This window comes from Hyaena hyaena, unplaced genomic scaffold (genome assembly GCF_003009895.1).
Source record: "Hyaena hyaena isolate Hyena2069 unplaced genomic scaffold, ASM300989v1 scaffold_2127, whole genome shotgun sequence".
Classification (NCBI taxonomy): Eukaryota; Metazoa; Chordata; class Mammalia; order Carnivora; family Hyaenidae; genus Hyaena; species Hyaena hyaena.
The window spans coordinates 3676-24325 of NW_024082739.1; the positions used below are offsets into that span (position 1 = coordinate 3676).

The following is a 20650-nucleotide window of genomic DNA, read 5'->3' on the forward strand; positions in this document are numbered from 1 at the left end:
TTCTACCTACTGTTCATTCATATTATAACTCCATCTGAAAGACACATATTCAGAATGAGATGAACAAAATCATCACCAATATTTATTAAATAAAAAAAGGTAAAATAATTTGCTGAGTTAATATTCTTAGAAATTCTAGACATATGGTATACTATTCTAGGTGGTAGATGGAAGTCAGTTTGTGGGAGTAAGAACAGTTAATTATTTTCTCTACATCATCTCTTGTATTTCTATATATATTTGAATCATCTCTTCTATAGATCTAATCAGGAAACTTTGACCCTTAGTGCTCTAAGAACATGCTCCCGTATTTTCTTGGTCCTTACTCCATACACAATAGGGTTGAGGAAAGGGGGCACCAAAAGGTACATATTTCCAATAAAAATATGGACGTGTGCAGGCACATTCTTTCCAAAACGGTGAGTGAAAATGGAAAAACCAGCTGTGGAATAGAAGACAAGAGCAACACAGACATGTGAGCCACATGTGCCCAGAGCCTTAAGCTAGATTCTTGGGATGGCAAGCGGAATACAGAGTGGAGGATGAAGGCATAGGCTACAGCAGTGAGAATGGCATCACATGAGCCAATGATAGAAGCCACACTGAGGCTATAATGTGTGGTGGCTCCTGTGTCCACACATGCCAGCTTCACCACGGCCATGAACTCACAGTAGGTGTGGGCAATGATTCGTGTTCTACAGTAGGGAAGCTGTTTGAGCAGGATGGGGTGTGGAGAAAAGAAGGCTCCACCCCGAATCACCACAACAATACCCATTATGGTAATGCACGCATGTGTGAGAATGGTAGTATGACAAATGGCCACGTAACGGTCAATGGCCACGGCCAGGAGAAAACCTGATTCCATGGTAGTAAAGCTATGGATGAAGAACATTTGGGTCAGGCAAGCATCAAAGGCAATGTCATGGCTTCCGAGCCAGAAGAGACAGAGCATGCCAGGCAGCGTAGATGTGGAGAGGACCAGGTCAGTGATGGAGAGCATGCACAGAAAGAGGAACATCAGCTCATGGAGACTTCGCTCTGCCCTGACCACAGCCAGGATGGTCACATTCGCCACCACAGCCACCACGTACATGGAGCAGAAGGGAATCCCAATCCAGACATGCAGGTGCTCTAGTCCTGGGATGCCCATCAGCAAGAAGGTGACAGGAGAGGGGCAAGAGGTGTTGAGAGGAAGCATGATGCTTTTCCCCTTGCTTTCTGTCACTACTCCTGAAGATGAAGCTGCTATGATAGATGATGGTAACCAGATGCTGAAAACATGGAGATTCAGTTCAAGAAGACCTTTATGTTAAAAACAGTTCAAATTCATAATCAGGTGTATTTCAATTCACTGAGACCAGTGTAACCAAATGTGTAACATCACATTAAATACTTTTAGAAGTACATAAAGATAATTCATGTATCATTTCATATTATCACAGGGGCAAATAAGTCTCTTTAACCATTCATTTCTGTAAAAAGATTCCCTGTCTATTCAACTGTACTTAATTTAACAGCCATTCAGTAAGCAGTTATTGTGTGACAGATAAACCATGCTCTGGGCACTGGGAATAAAGTAATTCACAGACCAGATTTCCGCTCATGGAGGTTACTCTCCAAGGAAAATATATAATATAATAAACAATGACTGGTATGTGTGGGTCACAAGAATTCCATATACAAGGGCTCCTGGGTGGCTCAGTTGGTTATGCATCTGACCTAGGCTCAGGTCATGATCTTGCGGTTCATAGGTTTGAGTCCCGTGTTGGGCCCTGTGCTGACAGCTCAGAACCTGGAGCCTGCTTTGGATTCTGAGTCTCTCTCTCTCTCTCTCTGTCCCTCCCCCACCCATGCTCTGTCTCTCTCTGCCTCTCAAAATTAAATAAAATCCTTTAAAAATTTTTAAAAGGAATGCCATATGTAAGTTGATCATCTGAATGACTGAGTTAAAGCCTTCAGAGCCTGAGATATTACAGCAAGAAAAACAGGACAAAAAACAGACATGGACAAAAATGCCAGTATTTTGAGAACTTAGAAGTCAAAGGAAAGGGGCGCCTGGGTGGCTTAGTCGGTGAAGCGTCCGACTTTCGCTTAGGTCATGATCTCGCGGTTCGTGGCTTCAAGCCCCGCGTCGGGCCCTGTGCTGACTGCTGGCTCAGAGCCTGGAGCCTGTTTCAGTCTGTGACTCCCTCTCTCTCTGACCCTCCCCTGCTCACGCTGTCTCTCTCTCTCTCTCCTAGAAATAAATATAACATTAAAAAAAAAAAAAAAAGAAGTCAAAGGAGAAAATGGTAGGAGGTGAGGGACAATTTCTCTCCTTTAATAGCTTCTTTGTGTCTTTATTTTTCATCTGTCCATTTTAGAAAAACATCAATTGCATAAGCAACTATCTCGAGGACATTCTAAAATTCTCTGCTTTATTTTCTTCTTTCAGAACTTTCTGCAAATCCTTTATATGTTGTAGGTAATGTGTCTTGGTATTTTTATCTATTGCTCACTGTAGTTCTCTATATCATTTATTACATAGTATTTTCTTTTTCCTTTCTACTCCTTCTTATTAGTACCTGCCTGAAAATTACATCTCAAACATATTTATTCTTTTACAAGTGTCAAATCCAGTGTCAAGTATGGTAAGTGCTGTTAATATTTAAACTGTGTATTTATGACTACTGCTAAGTTGGAACCTAAGAAAGAGTAATCTTCAGATTCCCCAAGGTGAATAATGCAGTATATTACTCCTCAGGATGCAGAAGTGCCCTCCAAAGCCATTTCGATCTTCCATAACAGTAATAATCAGAAACTACAGTAGAGGGTTCAAGAGTTCGAAATTTTCTGAATTTCTCAGTTTTTTTTTCTCCAGTGAATGGACTTTCCATGACTATAAGTGAACAAGCAGAAATCTTGTGAAAATTTCAGGGAGTTATTGTAGGGATTCTTGTTTTAGGCAGGAGATTGTACAACCCACACTCTTAAGTGATTTAGGGGACAGAAATAAATTATCTATTCTCTCCTGATTTAAGAGGAAGAAAGTCATAATCTAGGCAATCAAGCTTTCAGAGTTATATATTAAATTTGGGTAACTAGAAACTCGTAGGACTGCCTGTGGTAAGAGTGTGACATCATTTGGAATATTTCTTAATTGTAGCATGATACATCCATCTCTGTGATTGCTTCTTTAATGAGAAGAATAGATTCCAGGCCTTCGAAATTTCATTTACTACAATCCAAATGTGACCAACAAGAAGCATGGTATATTACAATGCCACTTTCTTCCTACTGTTTTTTCCTATCATGTACCCTTTAAAGAGAAACATATATTCTTCTGAAACAAAAATATATATCGATAAGGACACACACACACACACACACACACACACACACACACACACCATATTTCTTAATCTTAATGTCATCCACTACCTTCCCATACTCAATGTTTCAGACTTATATCAGTTCACTGGTGGACTGATGGACCCTACTTGTGTGCTCTTATTTATTCATCCAGAAAACCACATAATGCAGGTGGTCATTTACTGGACTGGCAAATTGGCCTAATGATGTCCAAAATAGCAACTACTGAATGCAGCATATTCCTTTATGCTTCTCACAGTTGCAGGAGATAAATGCGCCTCCATGGCAAAGAAGCCAGATAAAGGGTTGAGTAAGGAGGCAGGAGCAGGGAAGGTTAAAGAAGACAAAGACTCTTAAATCGCTACAAATTATTTGCTTGTAGAGAAACCTTTGGTACTAGTTTTCTGTTCTCTCCCATGTCTTACTGTGGTGCTGACACTGAGTAGTACTGCCATCTTGTAGAGGAATCTACTTGTCTTTCAAACAAGTCCTCATAAATATTATATGCACTCATAAAGACCACACACAGTTATCCCCTCATATACTTGCCAAAATCATGAAACACAAACACACTTAAACTCTCCAAATATCACAACTGAAGGATTATTTTCTAGGCTTCTACATTTACTAACCCATTTAATCTTGGGCAGTACTGATATGGCTTTTTGAATGATTCATATGATAAATACACTGTGAAGAAGTAATTTATAAGGCAATGGATTATCAGGAGTGGGGCATGAATTCTACAGAAATGATAGCAGTAGACCAAATTAAGTTTTGTGACTCACAGATTGTATCATTTAGACTGGAATCTAAACAATATATGACATCTGATCATATATATGTGTGTGTATGTATATATAGTATATATATATATACATACTGCTCTTCCATTAGGAAGAATAATCATGACATAATAAATTTAAATCTTATGTAGCCTGGACTCAAAAAGTACAAAGGTACAAAGTAGGTAAGATTCTATGGGTAAAAAATACATACATACATATACACATTGTATAACCTACAGGAAATTTTAGGACCAAATTTTAGACCACTGGATTTGACTTATTAGGTGTTCAATAATACAGGTAGGATGCATAAATACAATACAGAACATTGGAAAAGAAGAAAACTGAACAGAAAGACACACACATTGGTTCCAAAAATATTTTTCCCAGAAGCATACAGGATATGATCATTTTGATGGCTTTCTCTTGAAGATACCAACCTGTGCATGAGTCCAGATATCACAAAATATCCATAATTTTGTTACCCATTTTGTATTCCTTCAAGTGAGTCATGCTAGATAAAAAGAATTTCAAAAGGAGAGATAATCTTTTTTTTTTTTTTTAAATGTTTATTTATTCCAGAGAGAGAGAGAGAGCATGAGTGAGGGAAGGGCAGAGAGAGAGGGAGACACAGAATCCCAAGCAGGCTTCAGGCTCTGAGCTGTCAGCACACTTCTACGATATCCTTAAAAAAGATCTTTGACTCCTAAAATCTGGCTCTTTCAGCATTTCATCCATTGAAAGTTTAAAAAATGTTTATTTCCTCTGCTTAAAGATTTATGTCTCCTCCACTGAATCTATGACATTCAGAAAGTAAAGGGTGGTGTTTGGAGGAGCCCTGGTGTCCTAAAATAGTTTACGTAGATCACTCTGGCTAGCCCCTTTTCTCCACGCTTCTCTACTTGGATAACAAAACTAATTAGCTCATACAAGAAACTGAGTAAGAGTCAACAAGCAACCCAATGATACAGCTTCTATATGGAGCAGCTTCCACATGATAGTCTCAGAGGATAAGTAAGAATAACATTTGACACCAACAGGTCCCTACAGAATCATTGCCAGAAGGGAGAATAATTTGTATACTTGGTAATGACTGATAATCTACATTATCAGTCCTAGTAATTTGCCTGTGCATACCCTCAGACTTTAGCTCCAGATGTAGCCATCCTTCGATAATATGATACCATTAAATTTTTCAACCACTTAACAGGACCCAAAATCCTGAAGAGGACTGAAAAGGCCAATAACATATTCTTTATTCCTTTAATAAACCCATTTCCAACCTGAAACAAGTGACAGTGATTTCGTTTCCTTTGGATGTATAACCAACAAAAGTGGGATTGCTGGATTGTATTGTAGTTTTGTTTTGTGCTTTTAATTTTTGAGGACTCCATACTGTTTTCCATCATGGCTGCACTCATTCACATTCCCACTAATAGTGTACGAGGGTTTATTTTTCTCCACAGCCTCTCCAACCCTTATCTCTCTTGTCTTTTTGATACAAGTCATCCTAAAAATATGAAGTAATATCTTATGGTAGCTTTGATTTGCATTTTCCTCTTGTTGAGTGAAGTTGAGCACCTTTTCATATACATTTTGGATATTTGCATGCTTCTTTGGGAAATGTCTTTTCAGGTCCTTTGCCCATTTTGTAATATTATTTGTTGTTGTTTGTTTTGTTTTGTTATTGATTTGTATGAATTACTTAAATATTTTGGATATTAACCCCTAGTGACCTACATGGCTTGCAAAAATTTTCCATAGATTGTCTTTTCACTCTACTGAGGTTTCTTTTGCCTTGTAGAAGCTTTTTAGTTCCATATTCCATTTGTCTACTTTTGTTTTTATTGCCTATGCTGTGGTGTCATACATTAAAAAAAAAGTCATTGCTCAGACCAATGGCAAAAAGCATTTTCCTGTGGTTTCTTCAAGGACTTTTATGTTTTCAGATTTTACTTTAATCCATTTTAAGGTCATTTTTGTGAATTATGTGAGGTAAGGGTCTAATTTCATTCTTCTGCATGCGTATATCCAGTTTTCCCAACATCATTTACTGGAGACATTATTGTTTTCCTATTGTTTTAGCACCCTTGTAGAAGACCAGTTGATTATACATGTACGGATTTATTTCTGGGTTGTGTATTCTATTCTATGGACCTATTGTTCTGCTTTTGTTTCAGTACCATACTGTTTTGATTACTGTAGCTTTGTAATATATTTTAAAACCAGGAAGTGTGATGCCTTCAGCTTTGTTCTTCTTGATCAAGATTGCTCTTCACTATCAGGGATCTTTTGTGGTTACATATGGACTTTAGTGTGTTTCTTTTCTATTTCTGTAATAATGCCATTGAGATTTTGATGGGGATCACATTGAATCTTTGATCACTGTGGATAGTATAGAAATTTTAACAATATCAATTCCTCCAATCAATGAACATGATGTCTTTCCAATTATTCATCATTTTTAATTTCCTTCATCCATGTTTTATAATTTTCAGCGTATAAGTCTTTTACCTCTTTGATTAAGTTTAGTCTTAAGTAGGGGTGCCTGGGTGGCTCAGTCGTTTAAGCGTTCGACTTTGGCTCAGGTCATGATCTCACAGTTCATGGGTTCGAGCCCCGCGTTGGACTCTGTGCTGACAGCTCAGAGCCTGGAGCCTGCTTTGGATTCTGTATCTCCCTCTCTCGCTGAACCTCCCCTGCTCATGCTGTCTCTGTCTCTCTCTCAGAAATAAAAACATTAAAAACTTTTTTTTTTAAAGTTGAGTCTTAAGTAGAGGCACCTGGGTGGCTTAGTCAGTTAAGCATCTGACTCTTGGTTTTGGTTCCGGTCATGATCTCATAGTTTATGAGATCAAGCCCCACAGTGGGCTCCATACTGACAACATAGTGCCTGCTTGGGATTCTCTCCCTCTCTCCCTCTCTCTCTGCCCCTCCTGTATTCACTCTCTCTCAAAATAAATAAATAAACATTTTTTAAAAAGTTTACCCTTAAGTATTTTATTCTTTTTGTTGCAAAATTGGAATGGGATTGTTAGTTTCTCTTTCAGACAGATCATTGTTTATATACCAAAACACAATTAATGTGTGGATATTAATTTTGTCTTGTGCAACTATGCTGGATTTATTAGTTCTAACAGTTGCCATAATAAATTAAAAAACCTAAACAAACTATTCACTAATAACAGAAGTACCCATGGATTCTGGAATTTATTTTTCTCATGTTAGTCTTCAATTGGCTCTCCATCAGAGGTACTAAAGTCATCGATGTGCATAGTACTGGAAGCCATCATCCCACACTGCCCTTTATTATTGTTGCTAATTTTTCTCAATGCATATTTTTTATTAGTTAGGACTCATTTCATATCCTCTAAAAACAGAGATACTGGTTAATATTACACCATGTACTGAAGTTGAAATATTCAGATATATAGATACATGCATATATTTATATAGCATATGGATAGGGATATATCCACTCAGTATTTAATTCAATATACATGCTTTCCAACCTGAAAACAAAGGTTTTGTAACCAAGTTTGGAATAAGTCATTTTCTAACTATGTAGAGAAACGTGATATATTTACAGAAGCCTCAAGTATCTGGCCTACAACTAAGAGCCCACTGTCCCCAGTAGAATGCTTCATTAAAAGATCTTATCAGAACTTTAGGTTTGACAACAGAGATCAAGTCTTACAACAGCGTGAAACACCTACTTGTGCCCACAGAGCATGGTTGAGCATCATGCCTCCTTCCTCACTACAGATCCCTGCACAAAGTAAAGGAGAGCTCTGTTTAAAGTAACAACAGTGCAGACACAGATAATAGTTATGGCCAAACAAAATACACATTCACCTGGGGACTCAGAAGTTTGGAAAGCATTACATGGACTATCTGGGGGGAAAGAAGCAGTAAGATGGGAAGGGACCCACAGAGACATAAAACAATAAAAGGAGGATTCTACTGTATCTTATTGATCCAAACAAATATTACATTATTTCTTGTTTAAGTGATTTCAAACACTTAAAAAAACATTTTAATGTTTATTTTTAAGATAGAGAGAGAGAGGAACAGAGTATGAGTGGGGGAGGGGTAGAGAAAGAGGGGGAGACACAGAACCCGAAGCAGTCTCCAGGCTCTGAGACTTTAGCACAGAGCCAAAGTCAGTTGCTTAACTGACTGAGCCAACTCAGGTGCCCCTGATTTCAAACACTTTTAACTTCAACTCCCATTTCCTTCCTAAAACATTTTCCTCTTCAAATACATACATATATTTAAATATTTCACTGTTCACAACATGATGTGGATTACTGTGGTAGACATAGCAGGTTTGTGTGTAAATGTGTATTGCATATATTTGCTTATGAATGTGTATGTGTGGACATGCATTTTTATATATGTATATATGTGCATATACACACACAAACCTGCTTCTCTTCTACAATATTCCATATCATGTTCTAAACTATAATAATATTTAATATGTATAGATACCCACAATCTATTTCAAGATGCTTCCTTTGCCAAATCCATCTCTCTGCTTGAAACTCTTATTACATTTTCAATAAAATTGGTTTAAATTTATAACACTCAAATAAAATTTACGAATTGGTGAAAGTAATCTGTGGAAATAAAAGCCAATTTAAGTTGCTTGGAGTGGAGAGAGACATGGGCAATGACTGGAACATGGCATGAGGGAACTCTCTGATGTACTGAAAATTTTCTGTGTCTTATGTTGGATGATGGATGGTTACACAGTAGTATATACACATTAAATCTCACTGAACTGAATAATTAAGACTCATTATCTTTTTGATGGACACTGGGTTGTCAGGGCTAGTCTGCAAATTATTATACAAGTCTTATTGTAGACTTCTATATTTGTTTCTTTTTAGTAAATACCAAATTGTAGAACTGCTGGGTTATAGAGGGGAGATGTGTATTCCTTTGCAAGAAAATTCAAGAAGAAAGAAAGATTAAACTATATTAATATATGACCTTAAAAGGAAAAAAATAGGTATAAAATATTATTTCAAGAACTCAGCTATAAAATGAGAAAGGTCTCTAAAATATTTCTGGGCTAAAGAGAATTGTATTCTTTTGATGAGAAATTCACACTGATGCATGCATATTGAAGAAAGGAGAGAGAAAAATTAAATACTCCAAAAAGAACAGACAACTAATAGAGACCTTTTGAGAAAACTGAGTGAGATAGGCATAAAAACAGACAGAAAAGAAAAAAAGAAGAAAAAGAGAAAGAAAACAAGAAGAAAGAATTGAAAGACAAGAGAAGTGACAAAGAACAAAATGAGAAAGAACCAAAGTGTAGAGAAAAGAAGGTAGGATAATGAGGTGAGCAGGAGAGAAAGATGTCAGCCTTTAAGAATAAATTCCCGAGAAACTGGGAAGAAAAAAGAAAGGAAAAAAACAAAGAAAGATGACAACTGATAGCTCATGAAAGCATTTTCTTCTCTTCATAGATCAAACTGATTTTGTGTGGGTACTGAAACTGGACAAAAACTTCTAAACTTGGACAACTACTGAAAACTTAATACCAAAAATAAGTACATAAGTAAATAAACAAATAGTATCATGAGATAGTGTGTCAATGGTTGATCCTCACTCAGAAGAAAAATATCTGGGTGGGAATCCTGCGTTTTGGTCAGTATCATCTAAAATCCAGTAACCTGCAAGCTTACTAGAGAAAAGCAGTTTGCTGCCTTCACATTGCCATCAGTTAATTAATGATTTTTTATGTCCAGCAAGTGAGTTAAAACTCTGGATCAGAAAGTAGCCAACATTTGAAATATTCTCCAGTTTCTAAGAGAGACTAACAAAAGCCTATAAAACTTGTCCTCTGGGGATCCAGGATGTTGTTACTAAATTTACTGCCATCACCTTTCAAAAAAAAAAAAAAAAAAACAGAAAAGAGAATGGTACATTATTAATATCTCAATGACCAGGGGGGCTTGAAGAAAGTGGTTCTTGAAAGAAAAGTATTTAAGGTTCATTGGAAGCTGAAAATTACTATAAAATACTAGGTAACAGGAGTAACATTCATTGTAGGAAGATCAGGAAGAAGGGAAGGTAGAGAAATAGGAGTAACAGTAGTCTAATAGTAACAGAGTAGTAGTGGGGGGGAGGGGGAACAAATGGAGCAAGATTATTAGATTTTTTATCAGTGTAATAGTATCTACTATACTACTTCATCTATCAGTCCTGCCAAATAACAGAAGATGGAAAATATAATTAAACTTTATTTCTTTATCTTAAGAAATCTCCATTTCTCATATTTTAGTGATCTCCCTCCACATGAGTTTATGCTCAACTGTCTCTGAATGTAACCCAAGATCAGAAAGTTAGAAATTCTCACTGCAGGAAGACTCTTTCCTTCTAGAATTCAGAGTACTCTCTGGCCATGTGTTGCTGGGCCAGACCAGCTCACTCCTGGGACTAGAAGGATAATGACACTCTAGAGAAATCAGAAAGGTAATGATGCTCTGGGATCAGTCCAGGCACTCAGGAAGGCCTAGCAGCCTTTCTTTAATATCTGCCTCTGCTGGACATTTTGGTGGAAACAAAGTAATTAACCTATTCACATGCCAAATCAGTCCTCAGCTCTATCCAGGTAAGGTTCTGCCCCTATAGTTTGGGAACTGGGAATGAATAAGGGGCTGTAGTGGGTGTTTATTTTAGGAAAGAATGGATAGAGTAACAGCAGGTTTTTAAAATCCTGCTTTAGTCATTAATTTTTCTGTCCATTGCCATGTTATTTCCATTTTCTGTGTTTAGAATTTTTCATCAACAGAATTGGTGGAGGGGGGGTATTCAATGTAAATCTAATATAATTTGAAACAATTTTGCAGATAGCTTAGTCCCATCTTCTTATAGTATACCCTTCAAGTGATTTATGATACATGCAAAGTGGTTTTTGTGATTCTAGATAAATGTTACTTCATGCCTGTTAACCCTAATGTTCTCAGATTTACTGAAAATAAAAAAGGATGAGATAATCAACCACCTATGTCTGCCCAGATGTGGGGTGTTTGAGTGATATGGAAAAGAGGAAAAATACAGGAAAACTGTAAACCACGAAAAGTTTCAGTATATGACCCATTTACACAGCATCTTAGTCCTTTGTGATGTGAAGGCAAAGGATACCCTGAGCTCCTTTCTGACCTCTTGCCTCTGTTGGATCACCCATTAGAATTTTTTCTTTCTCTTCTACTCAGTAGCTAACAATGAGCCAATCCTTTTTATGATAGCATTTAGGTTAATTTGAAAGCTTGGAGTCATCAAATACTTCCTTTATTGTTTCTCACAGTAATTGTATTTAGTGTAATTCAGGTGTATTTTATTCCTATGAACTCACAAAGCCTGTAAATGTTACAAAGATTTTTTTTGAATCATGTGACATTTTGTAACTGCATGGGAATGTACAAACTAGTTAGGACATCACCTTCTTATTTTGGCTGTGGTCAATCTTATATAGAAGAAGATGGAAGAAAGCTCTTCAGCTCTAGAATTTTCATCTTCTTGTAGGATTATTTTTTCATTTCTAACATCAAGGGGTTTTCACTTCTGTGTGTTTTTTTCTTGTCTTGATATTGTGCATTCTGTCTTGACAAAATAGCCAGTCCTTTCCTCAACTGCTATAAATACTATGTGAACTCTACCAACCACTGATGTGTTCTCTATATGATATCACTTAGCACTGGGGTAAATAAGGATATTGTTCTTAATTTACAGATGGGTAAACTGGATGATGTGTACTTCGGCAAGATTCCATAAAAGGTAAATGTGTGTGTGTGGTGAGGAGTTCAGGATGAATAGCCAGATCATCTCTCAGACTTTGAAGCCCTTGATTTTAGCTGCTTGCTGATTACTCAGTAAATAATCCAATAAAGACATTATCATCAAGTGGATGCAGCTAAGTAAAGTATTTATTTTTGTCTTTACAATATCAGTCAGTAATTGAACCATTATTTAGGAGATACTGATTTATTTAAATTTTGAGATTTTTCTCTTTTAGCTTCTATCATTTCTGGCAACTCACATTGACAACTATTACGAACACCCTGCACACATTCTGTCATTTCTCCCACCGCATATTTCCAAATACAGCATGCAGACATCAGAGGAAACTATTTTTCACAACATCTATTGCTTTAATCCATATGTTATGATTACTTTGACTATAATTTGTTCATTAGTATTATTACACGATGACAAACAAAGAGATCTCAGTGTCTATCATTATTTTTCATTCATATAACTATTATTGCACCAAAAATTCCTTTGATACCTCCACACATGTGCTTTACGTGACAGTTAAATTGCTATTTGTAAGACCATTTTCAAGAGACTGTCTCAGAGAGAAAGAGAGACTTTCACTGTTTATCCATAAAAGGCTCCATTTTCGAGGGTGTATGGATGTGACCTGTTGAGAGGAAATCTCTTTGTGGGAGTGATTTCAATAAGTGTCTTGGCATGGAAATACTGAACTAAAATGTGAACTGGTTTAAAAATAAGAGTATGATGAATGAAATTAATGAATGGCTTCATTAATTAATAAATGAATGAAGGAATAATGAAATTAATGATTAAAGACATTATTAGGAAATAAAAATGAATTTTTTTAATGTTTATTTATTTTTGAGAGGGACAGAAACAGAGTGTGAGTTGGGGAGGGACAGAGATCCAGGGAGACACAGAATCTGAAGCATGTTCCAGGCTCTGAGCTGTCAGCACAGAGCCCGACGCAGGGCTCAAACCCACAAACCATGAGACCATGACCTAAGCTAATGTCAGATGCTTAACCGACTGAACCACCCAGGCACCCCAAAAATGAGTTTCTTAAATGTGAAATTTGGTTCCTATTAAAGAGTGCTCAGGTCAATTCTGTAAAAAGCATAAAACCATGGAGATGTAAGATTAGTTCATTATATTCAAAGTGCTTCAGTATTCAAACAACAGTTAATTATCATAGTATAGTGTATAGAATCTTAATACAGCGTCCAGTATAGTGTAAAGTTATTAAGGAAAAGTAGGATCCTCAAGTGGAAGCCAAAAGGAGGTGAAACTTTACCGAATGATCCACTGACATGTAACCTGTGGGGAGAAAAGATCATGCTCAGCCAGCAGTGTGGTGTCTCTAACCTGGATAGGTTCTGCTTTAAACTAGATCCTGTCTTATTTTTACTTGTTACTCTCTAAAACATTTCTCTGGACTCTTTTACTAATTTCCTAAGCCCCTCTGTAAAAATCATCCTCCATATTCCACCCTTCCTTCTCCACTTGGCAAATCTCCTTTACACCTAAGTGAACTTAATCCATTCAGAGACGGAACCTTCTCTGGCCACCTTTGCAAACAGACTATCTTCTTCAAATTTCCTAGACCGGCCACACTTGGCCTCCTGTCAAACAGTAATTTGTTCAATATTTTTATATGAACACTGAAGGAATGTAAGACAGCTATACTCTCTCCTACTAATCCCCATAGGTGACCCAATGCTACAGACTCGGGGATATATAGCCTGCTCCCTGGGACCAGGAGTAGTATTGGTTGAGTGTGAAGGCTCTCATAAGCTATGTACTCACCTACATGGGACAACAGAAATGGGGTTCTTATAGGTCCACAAGATGCCCAGAGGCGTTGTGCACTTGCAGCAAAACTGAGCTGGCATCTACAAGTAAACAGAAAAGGAAAGACTACTGATGGTGGTTCAAACGGCCCAGCCTAGAGGTCATGGGAAAAGCAAAAGATCAATGTTCTCAGACTCATGGTTTCCATGAAATCCCGAACTTTCCCCTGTTCACTTCTGACTCGACTAGTTTTGTAAGATTGTTTGCTACTTCTATCTTGGCATATAGAATACAACCTCTGCATAATCTAGCCAAAGTGAATAATCAGTTATCCAAAGATTGAACTTATTTCTTCAATCCTAAATGTGTCTGAATGATAGAGGGCTCTGTGTCCTTTCACTTCCCACTCCCATTCTCTTTCTGTAGGTATGAGAATTAGTGGTGAAAAGAGAGATCACAAAATTCCATGGCATCCATTAACATGTCTTATCTAGACCCCACAACACTGACACTAATTGGGATCCCTGGACTACAGCACATGCAATTTTGGATTGGGTTTTCCTTCTTTGCAATATGCCTGGTGGCTCTTCTGGGAAATATTGTTTTACTGATCATCATTCCTACAGAACGTAGCCTGCATCAGCCCATGTACATCTTCCTGGCAGTGCTGGCGGCCACTGACCTAGGGCTCTGTGTAGCCATTGCTCCCAAGATGTTGGCCATCTTCTGGTTTGGCTCGTGCTCCATGGCTTTTGATGCTTGCTTAGCCCAGCTTTTCTTCATTCATGCCTTACAGGGCATGGAATCTGGCATCCTGTTGGCCATGGCCTTTGACCGCTATGTTGCTATCTGTGACCCGCTGAGGCACACATCCATCCTCACTCCTTCCATCCTAGTCACTCTGGTGCTGGTTGTGGCAATTCGGGCAATGGTGCTTGTTGGCATTTTACCAATTTTAATCAAAAGACTCCATCTTTTCCATTCCATTGTAATTGCTCACTCCTACTGTGAGCACATGGCTGTGGTCAAGCTTGCTGCAGAAGACATCCGTGTCAATAAAATGTGTGGTCTCCTCGTAGGTTTTATAATACTGGGATTTGACATGATTTTTATCCTCATTTCCTATATCCTTATCTTGCAGGCGGTTTTTCGCCTACATCAAAAGGAGGCACGACTCAAAGCATTTAACACATGCACAGCCCATATTTTTGTTTTCCTGGAGTTTTATATTCTTGCCTTCTTCTCCTTCTTCAGCCACCGTTTTGGACATGTTGCTCCCTCTACTCACATTCTCCTGTCTACCATCTATCTCCTTGTGCCACCTGCACTCAACCCTATTGTTTATGGTGTAAAAAATAAGGTAATTCGTAAGCGTGTGGCACGGATTTTTCTTCTAAATCGTCAGTCCCAGCAGTAACCTATAAAATGGTTATGCTCAGGTAAAGAATCCTTTTACTTCCTAGGGATGGAGAAAGGTTGAACTCTGTGTGTCCATTGTTGGGGGATTCATTTCAATGTGTACAAACTTAAAGGGATATATTAAAAGGTATTTATTTCACAAGCTATATTTAGAATAAAATAAAAATCTGTCAGGTTAAGACTGAGAGTAGCTGTCTTCATTCATTTTAATTCTAATTTTCTTTCTCCTATACATCTTTTGTATTTAATTTGCAATTCTTTTACTTATTAATAAGAAACCTTACTTAATAAAATGTAACTTCACAAGTGCCATGCCTCTGCCTCTTTTATAACTGCATACTCAGAGAAAAGAAAGGGAGACTTCAGAGGCAAGAAAAGAATGTTTAATTTTTTTTTAAAAAGTTTAATGTTTGTTTATTTTTGAAAGATGCCGGAGACCAAAACTGCACAGGTCATCCCTGATGGCAAGGCCCAGGGAAGAGACTGCAATTCAGTCAGAAAAACCCCCGGAAGAATTCTTCTTCTCTACTTTGTCTGTACCTTTTATTCTCACTTCTGCTGTTAGTCTATTCTAGGGTTAATATGAAACCAGAATCGCCCAAAGTTCCCCCCTTCCTCCAAAATGGAATGTACCTAATATCATGTCTGCCCCCTCAATCAGATGTTGTCTAATAAATATTGTAGCAATTAGCAAAATTGGAGACAGTCCAGTATGCATTGGGTCTATGAGAGACCTAGAATTCATTTTCCTTGTATGAGTCTAATTTCCAGTAAGAATACATATTATGCCATAAGCAGAGACAAAAACAAGACTTACTAGTTGTGGAGGACTTTCTTGAAAAAGTGTTAGAGAAATATTTGCCTGCTGACCGCAAGCCTGTAAGGCAGCTTATGGATTGTTCTGGTCAAAGAATGAGATTGGTAAATGCAGAGACCAAATTCTAGTGATCCACCTAAAACATTTCCATATGTCATCTATGATAAATGTTGACATTGTTCTTTCTTAGTAAGGGGTTGTGAGAGTCTGTTACCTACAACTGTGGGTACAAGTATATCCTGTTTTTGCATGCCCACTGAATTTAAACAATTAAAGGGCACTGTGATCTCATGTATTCTGGCAATATACTTCACTTATCCTTAGATACCCTGTCATATGTAGTAAAGAATATGTAAAACTTTGTTATGACTACCTGGTTAAATTTTATTGGTTGAAGTGTAAATTACATACCATGAAATCACTGTTGCCAAGAAAACTTAGAAATGTTAAGTCCTATGACTGTACTCAAAAAATGTAAATTGTTTAAGCATGATTGTTTGAATTTGCTGTATAAAAAACCCTAAGCTGAAAAATAAATTTGAGCAGTCCACCTGAAGAGGCTGGCTCTGTGTCTTCTTTCACCGACGCCACCCATCACTCTCCGGGCCAACCCTGGCTTGCAGAGGCTGGTCCCCTGCAGAAAGACAGAGCATGAGCAGGGGAGGGGCAGAGAGAGAAGGAGACACAGAATCTGAAGTAGGCTCCAGGCTCTGCGCTGTCAGCACAGAGCCCAATGCAGGGCTCAAACTCACCGAACCTTGATATCATGACCAGGGCTGAAGTCAGTCGCTTAACTGACTGAGCCACCCAGGCACCCCAATGTTTAATTCTAAAGAAAAAAACAATTCTACCTGAACTGGGATCACTTCAACCAACAAATACCTCTGAGATAGTTTGTGGGGATGACCAAGTTGTGTATAGTTCCCAGAGTCAAGCTTCTGCTCTCTGAAGGTCTTTCAAATACCCTGGTGAAATCTCTTTCCATAATGGGACCACCACTTGCCCTTTTACTAAGTCCACTGCTGCCCTGACTTCTTAACTGCCTGTGCTATGAGGTAACCTAGCCCCAAGGGCAAAGAAACACTCTTCCTAGGATATAAAGGAGAGTTAGAAAACACAAGGTTGCATTTTGCTAAGTGTCTAAGATACAGTAACACACTTATAATTTAGCTACGTGCTTTAGATTCATTATCTTGCTTAAATATGGCCCCAAATAGATATGGTTTATCATTCCCAAATTAGATAAGAGAAAATTAAGTCTCAAAGGACTATTAGTTCTTAATCACAGAGTTATGATTATCTCCCCTATAGAGTTGATTATTTTTATACAGAAACGTGCTGAAACTAATAACTAAATTTTTCTTATGTTACATTAGTGTCCAAACCAGGTATTTTATTTTTTCTACATATCTATTGAAAAATAAAATTCCTAGGGCACCTGGGTGGCTGTCTGAATTCAGCTCAGGTCATGACCTCAGTTCATGGATTCGAGCCCCACCTTGTGCTCTGTGCTGACAGCTCAGAGCCTGGAGTCTGCTTCAGATTCTGTGTCTCCTTCTTTCTCTGCCCCTCCCCTGTTCGTGCTCTGTCTCTCTGTCTCTCAAAAATAAATGTTACAAAATGTTTAAAAAATAAATAAAATTCCTCATGTAATATTTGGAAAAGCAAAGATTAATTAATGTTTCATGAAACTGAAATTCACATATGGCTCTCACTCAGATATATTTATCCCAGTCAGAATTATGGTCTTAAATACCTAAACTTTTTTTTAAAAGAAATAAAAATATGATAGCCATATTTCAAGATGTTAGAAGTTAGAGAAGGAACAAATTATGATAAAAATAGATGAAAGCAAATAATAAAATAACCTTAGAAAATAGTTACTTCGAAGTTTTATAAGGTAGAATTGATAATTAGATCTAAAACTATGATTTCTGAGATCATTACTACATCAAGCTCATCAACAGACGGCTAAAAATGAAACCATTTTTGAAATTGATAAAATGTAACTTCACAATTGCCTCTTTTACAACTGAGTATTCAGAGCAAAGAAAGGGGTATTCTGAGGCTAGAAAAGAACATTTTGTTCTAAGGAAAACAAAAATCTTACCTGATCAGACCTAGATCCACTGAATTAGGGCATTTGCAGTCTCCTGGAGAAAAACACCCAATCTCTGCTGGGATCATCTTGAACTAGCAATTCAGCAGCGCCTTCGAAGGCTGTGCCATCACTTGAGTAGGCCTACGACTTCTGGGCCATGTGATACGTAAGAAACTAATGGGTGCCATGACCACGTGCCCAGAGCGGCACCTCCACGGCTAGAAAGTTTGATGACATATTTTGTAAGATCCTATCTGGGTGGACCCATTACTTTGTAAACCTTCAGTTACTTTTGTTTGCCAAGGTCCTAAAAACAGAGAAGGCAATTCCCTACAGAAATTGACTGAATACAATCAACTCCAATCGTGAGGAACAGCTGATTCTGCCAGGGCAAAAGAGGTCCATTGTAATTGACCTGACACCAAGGGGCTGGTTGGTGCCCACACCAGCTCTGCTTCTGGAAGGCAGCACATTCAGCAGCAACAATGAATAGAGCAGCACTGATGTGTGCAGACCCAAACAGTCGGATTCATGCACAACTTCCATCTGTACCCCCATGTCTACTGCATACATTTGACACTTGTTCCAGCACTGAGGGTGACCGATGACAGAGGATGACTTCCAGCCAAACCATTCTGGCTAGCGTAAGTGCCCATTTCCAAAATAAAGTACATGGGAAGGGGGGAGTTTTGCTTTTTGCACCTACAGTGTGGAATTTGTTCTGCCTTCTGTCTCTCTTCTTCTCTCTCTGCCACTCCCTCTACTAATGTGAACTCTCTCTCCTCTCTCAAAGTAAAGAAACATCAAAAAAAGATTTCAATAAGTGAGTAAGGGAAAACATAAAGTAGAAACCTTGTTTCCCTACAAATAAAAAAAAAAAAGATACAAGAAAAAATGAACAAGGATCACAGTAATCCGACAATCCTTCTTACCCATTCTCCACACTGTCCGTTACCGAGCATATTTAAACAAGAACCTTTGCGGACTCATCTAAGATTCTTAAAAATGCATAAGCTTCTGTAGCAGAACTCACTGAAACCTGGTAAATATGAACAGTATCTAAAACACAGCAACTAGAAGAAGAAGATCCCAGCTGGATGAATGAGTATGAAGGGCCGGTGGTCTCTTGCAGGTTGGAGAGTGCTGCCTGCAGTAAATGTTGCAGCTCAAGCTCTGCCCTTGCTAAGCTGTGAACGACAGGGAAAGGCTCTGAACAGAGCTGAAGTTCATAGGCCTCAGACATGTAGCTCCTAAAGCTCAACTACTTCTCCTCAGGCTGGCTTCAGAGAGCAGATCACCACCACGGCAGGGGTGAGGGTCTGCTGGCACACTAACACTGGATTTGGGGGCAGGAACATGGAACTCACACTGCTTATCTTCCTTGGCTCCCATTTTCTATCATCATTTTTAGACATGTTCAATGGCTTGCATGAATATAGCATAGTAACTTTCCCCTCAACGTAAATACTGTAACATTATAACTTTGCTGAGAGTATAAAGAAAGTCTTGGAAAGCAAGAGGAAAAGGAGCCCAAGGCCTGGGAAAGAAAAGGAGCCATAGCTGGGGTAAACAGCACATCAAATGACTGCTTTGGGGGAAATCCTTTCCTACACTTCTAAAAGGAGAGTCCAAACACCATCAACTCTACCGTGCCTCCTCCTTCTCCCTTTACTGGGGATTAAAGACAATGAAGCAGGGTCGAAAAAGGAAAAATTCGGAGAATTCTAGCAGGAGAACAGAGCTCTAAGTAGCCAGAATAGAGAGTTTCTGGTGACAGGAGACTGGCAAAGACGTGAAAGGGAAATATGGGGTGGGAAGGGGTGACTGAGACAGCTAGGGGCAGGAGGGTGACAACACAGACAAGACTACAGCCAGAAAAGGAGTGGCTCACGAATGAAAGGAATAGTTTCCCCCCTAAACATAAGCATTATTTTTGCACTAGGACAGCTTGGACTTCCCCAGTGCCTGGCTTCAGGAGCCTGCAGTGTGACTCATGACACAAAAACAACTGTAAACCTGTGCTATAGCCCTGGGCTACTTTCCAATACAGCTACACGACCTGACTCTGACTTGCTATTAAAAATGTGAGTCCCTCTCTGCCTTACTTTCAATCTCGCCTTCCTGGGGCTTCTCACCCAGTCAGACACTGAGTGCCAGGGTGAGGACCCAGGGCTACATCCGATAAGGGCCCATAGAGTGGGAAAGGACCACGCGAACAAGGAGGGACTACAGGGTCGGCCAAGAAGAGCTTGCCTCAGAGTGGACAGAAAGGACCCGATTCTTGGCTTTAAGATCCTCAAGCCACCCTCACTTGCCTGCAGGATCCGGGGCTGCATCGTTACCACTGTTTCTCCACTTCCTCAAGGCACCTCTTTACTGTCTCTGGAATCTTCCCATCCAGAGACTTCCAGGAAGCACTAAGGCAGCCAGGCCTCACCCCTCCTTCCGCCGCCCCTCCTATTGGTGGAGAGTGTAAGGACACAAGTATAAACCAGACTGACTCCATAACAGGCTTTAAGTTTCCCCTCTAAACTAGAAGGCCTAAGTTTCAGTTTCCCTGAAACTATCAGGCATCTACACGTTGCCCAA

General features: G+C 38.6%; 2 protein-coding genes across 2 annotated transcripts; one reads left to right on the plus strand and one right to left on the minus strand.

Moving 5' to 3' along the window:
* Nucleotides 1-266: 266 nt before the first annotated feature.
* LOC120227221 (olfactory receptor 52D1-like) lies at nt 267-1198 on the minus strand. The gene is given in 2 exon segments (XM_039225377.1): nt 267-502; nt 505-1198. Coding segments are annotated over 2 exon segments (930 nt in total).
* A 12992-nt stretch (nt 1199-14190) lies between these two features.
* Nucleotides 14191-15141, plus strand: LOC120227228 (olfactory receptor 52A1-like). Its single transcript, XM_039225383.1, has one exon. The coding sequence runs from the start codon at nt 14191-14193 to the stop codon at nt 15139-15141; it is 951 nt and encodes a 316-aa protein (XP_039081314.1).
* Nucleotides 15142-20650: the final 5509 nt, after the last annotated feature.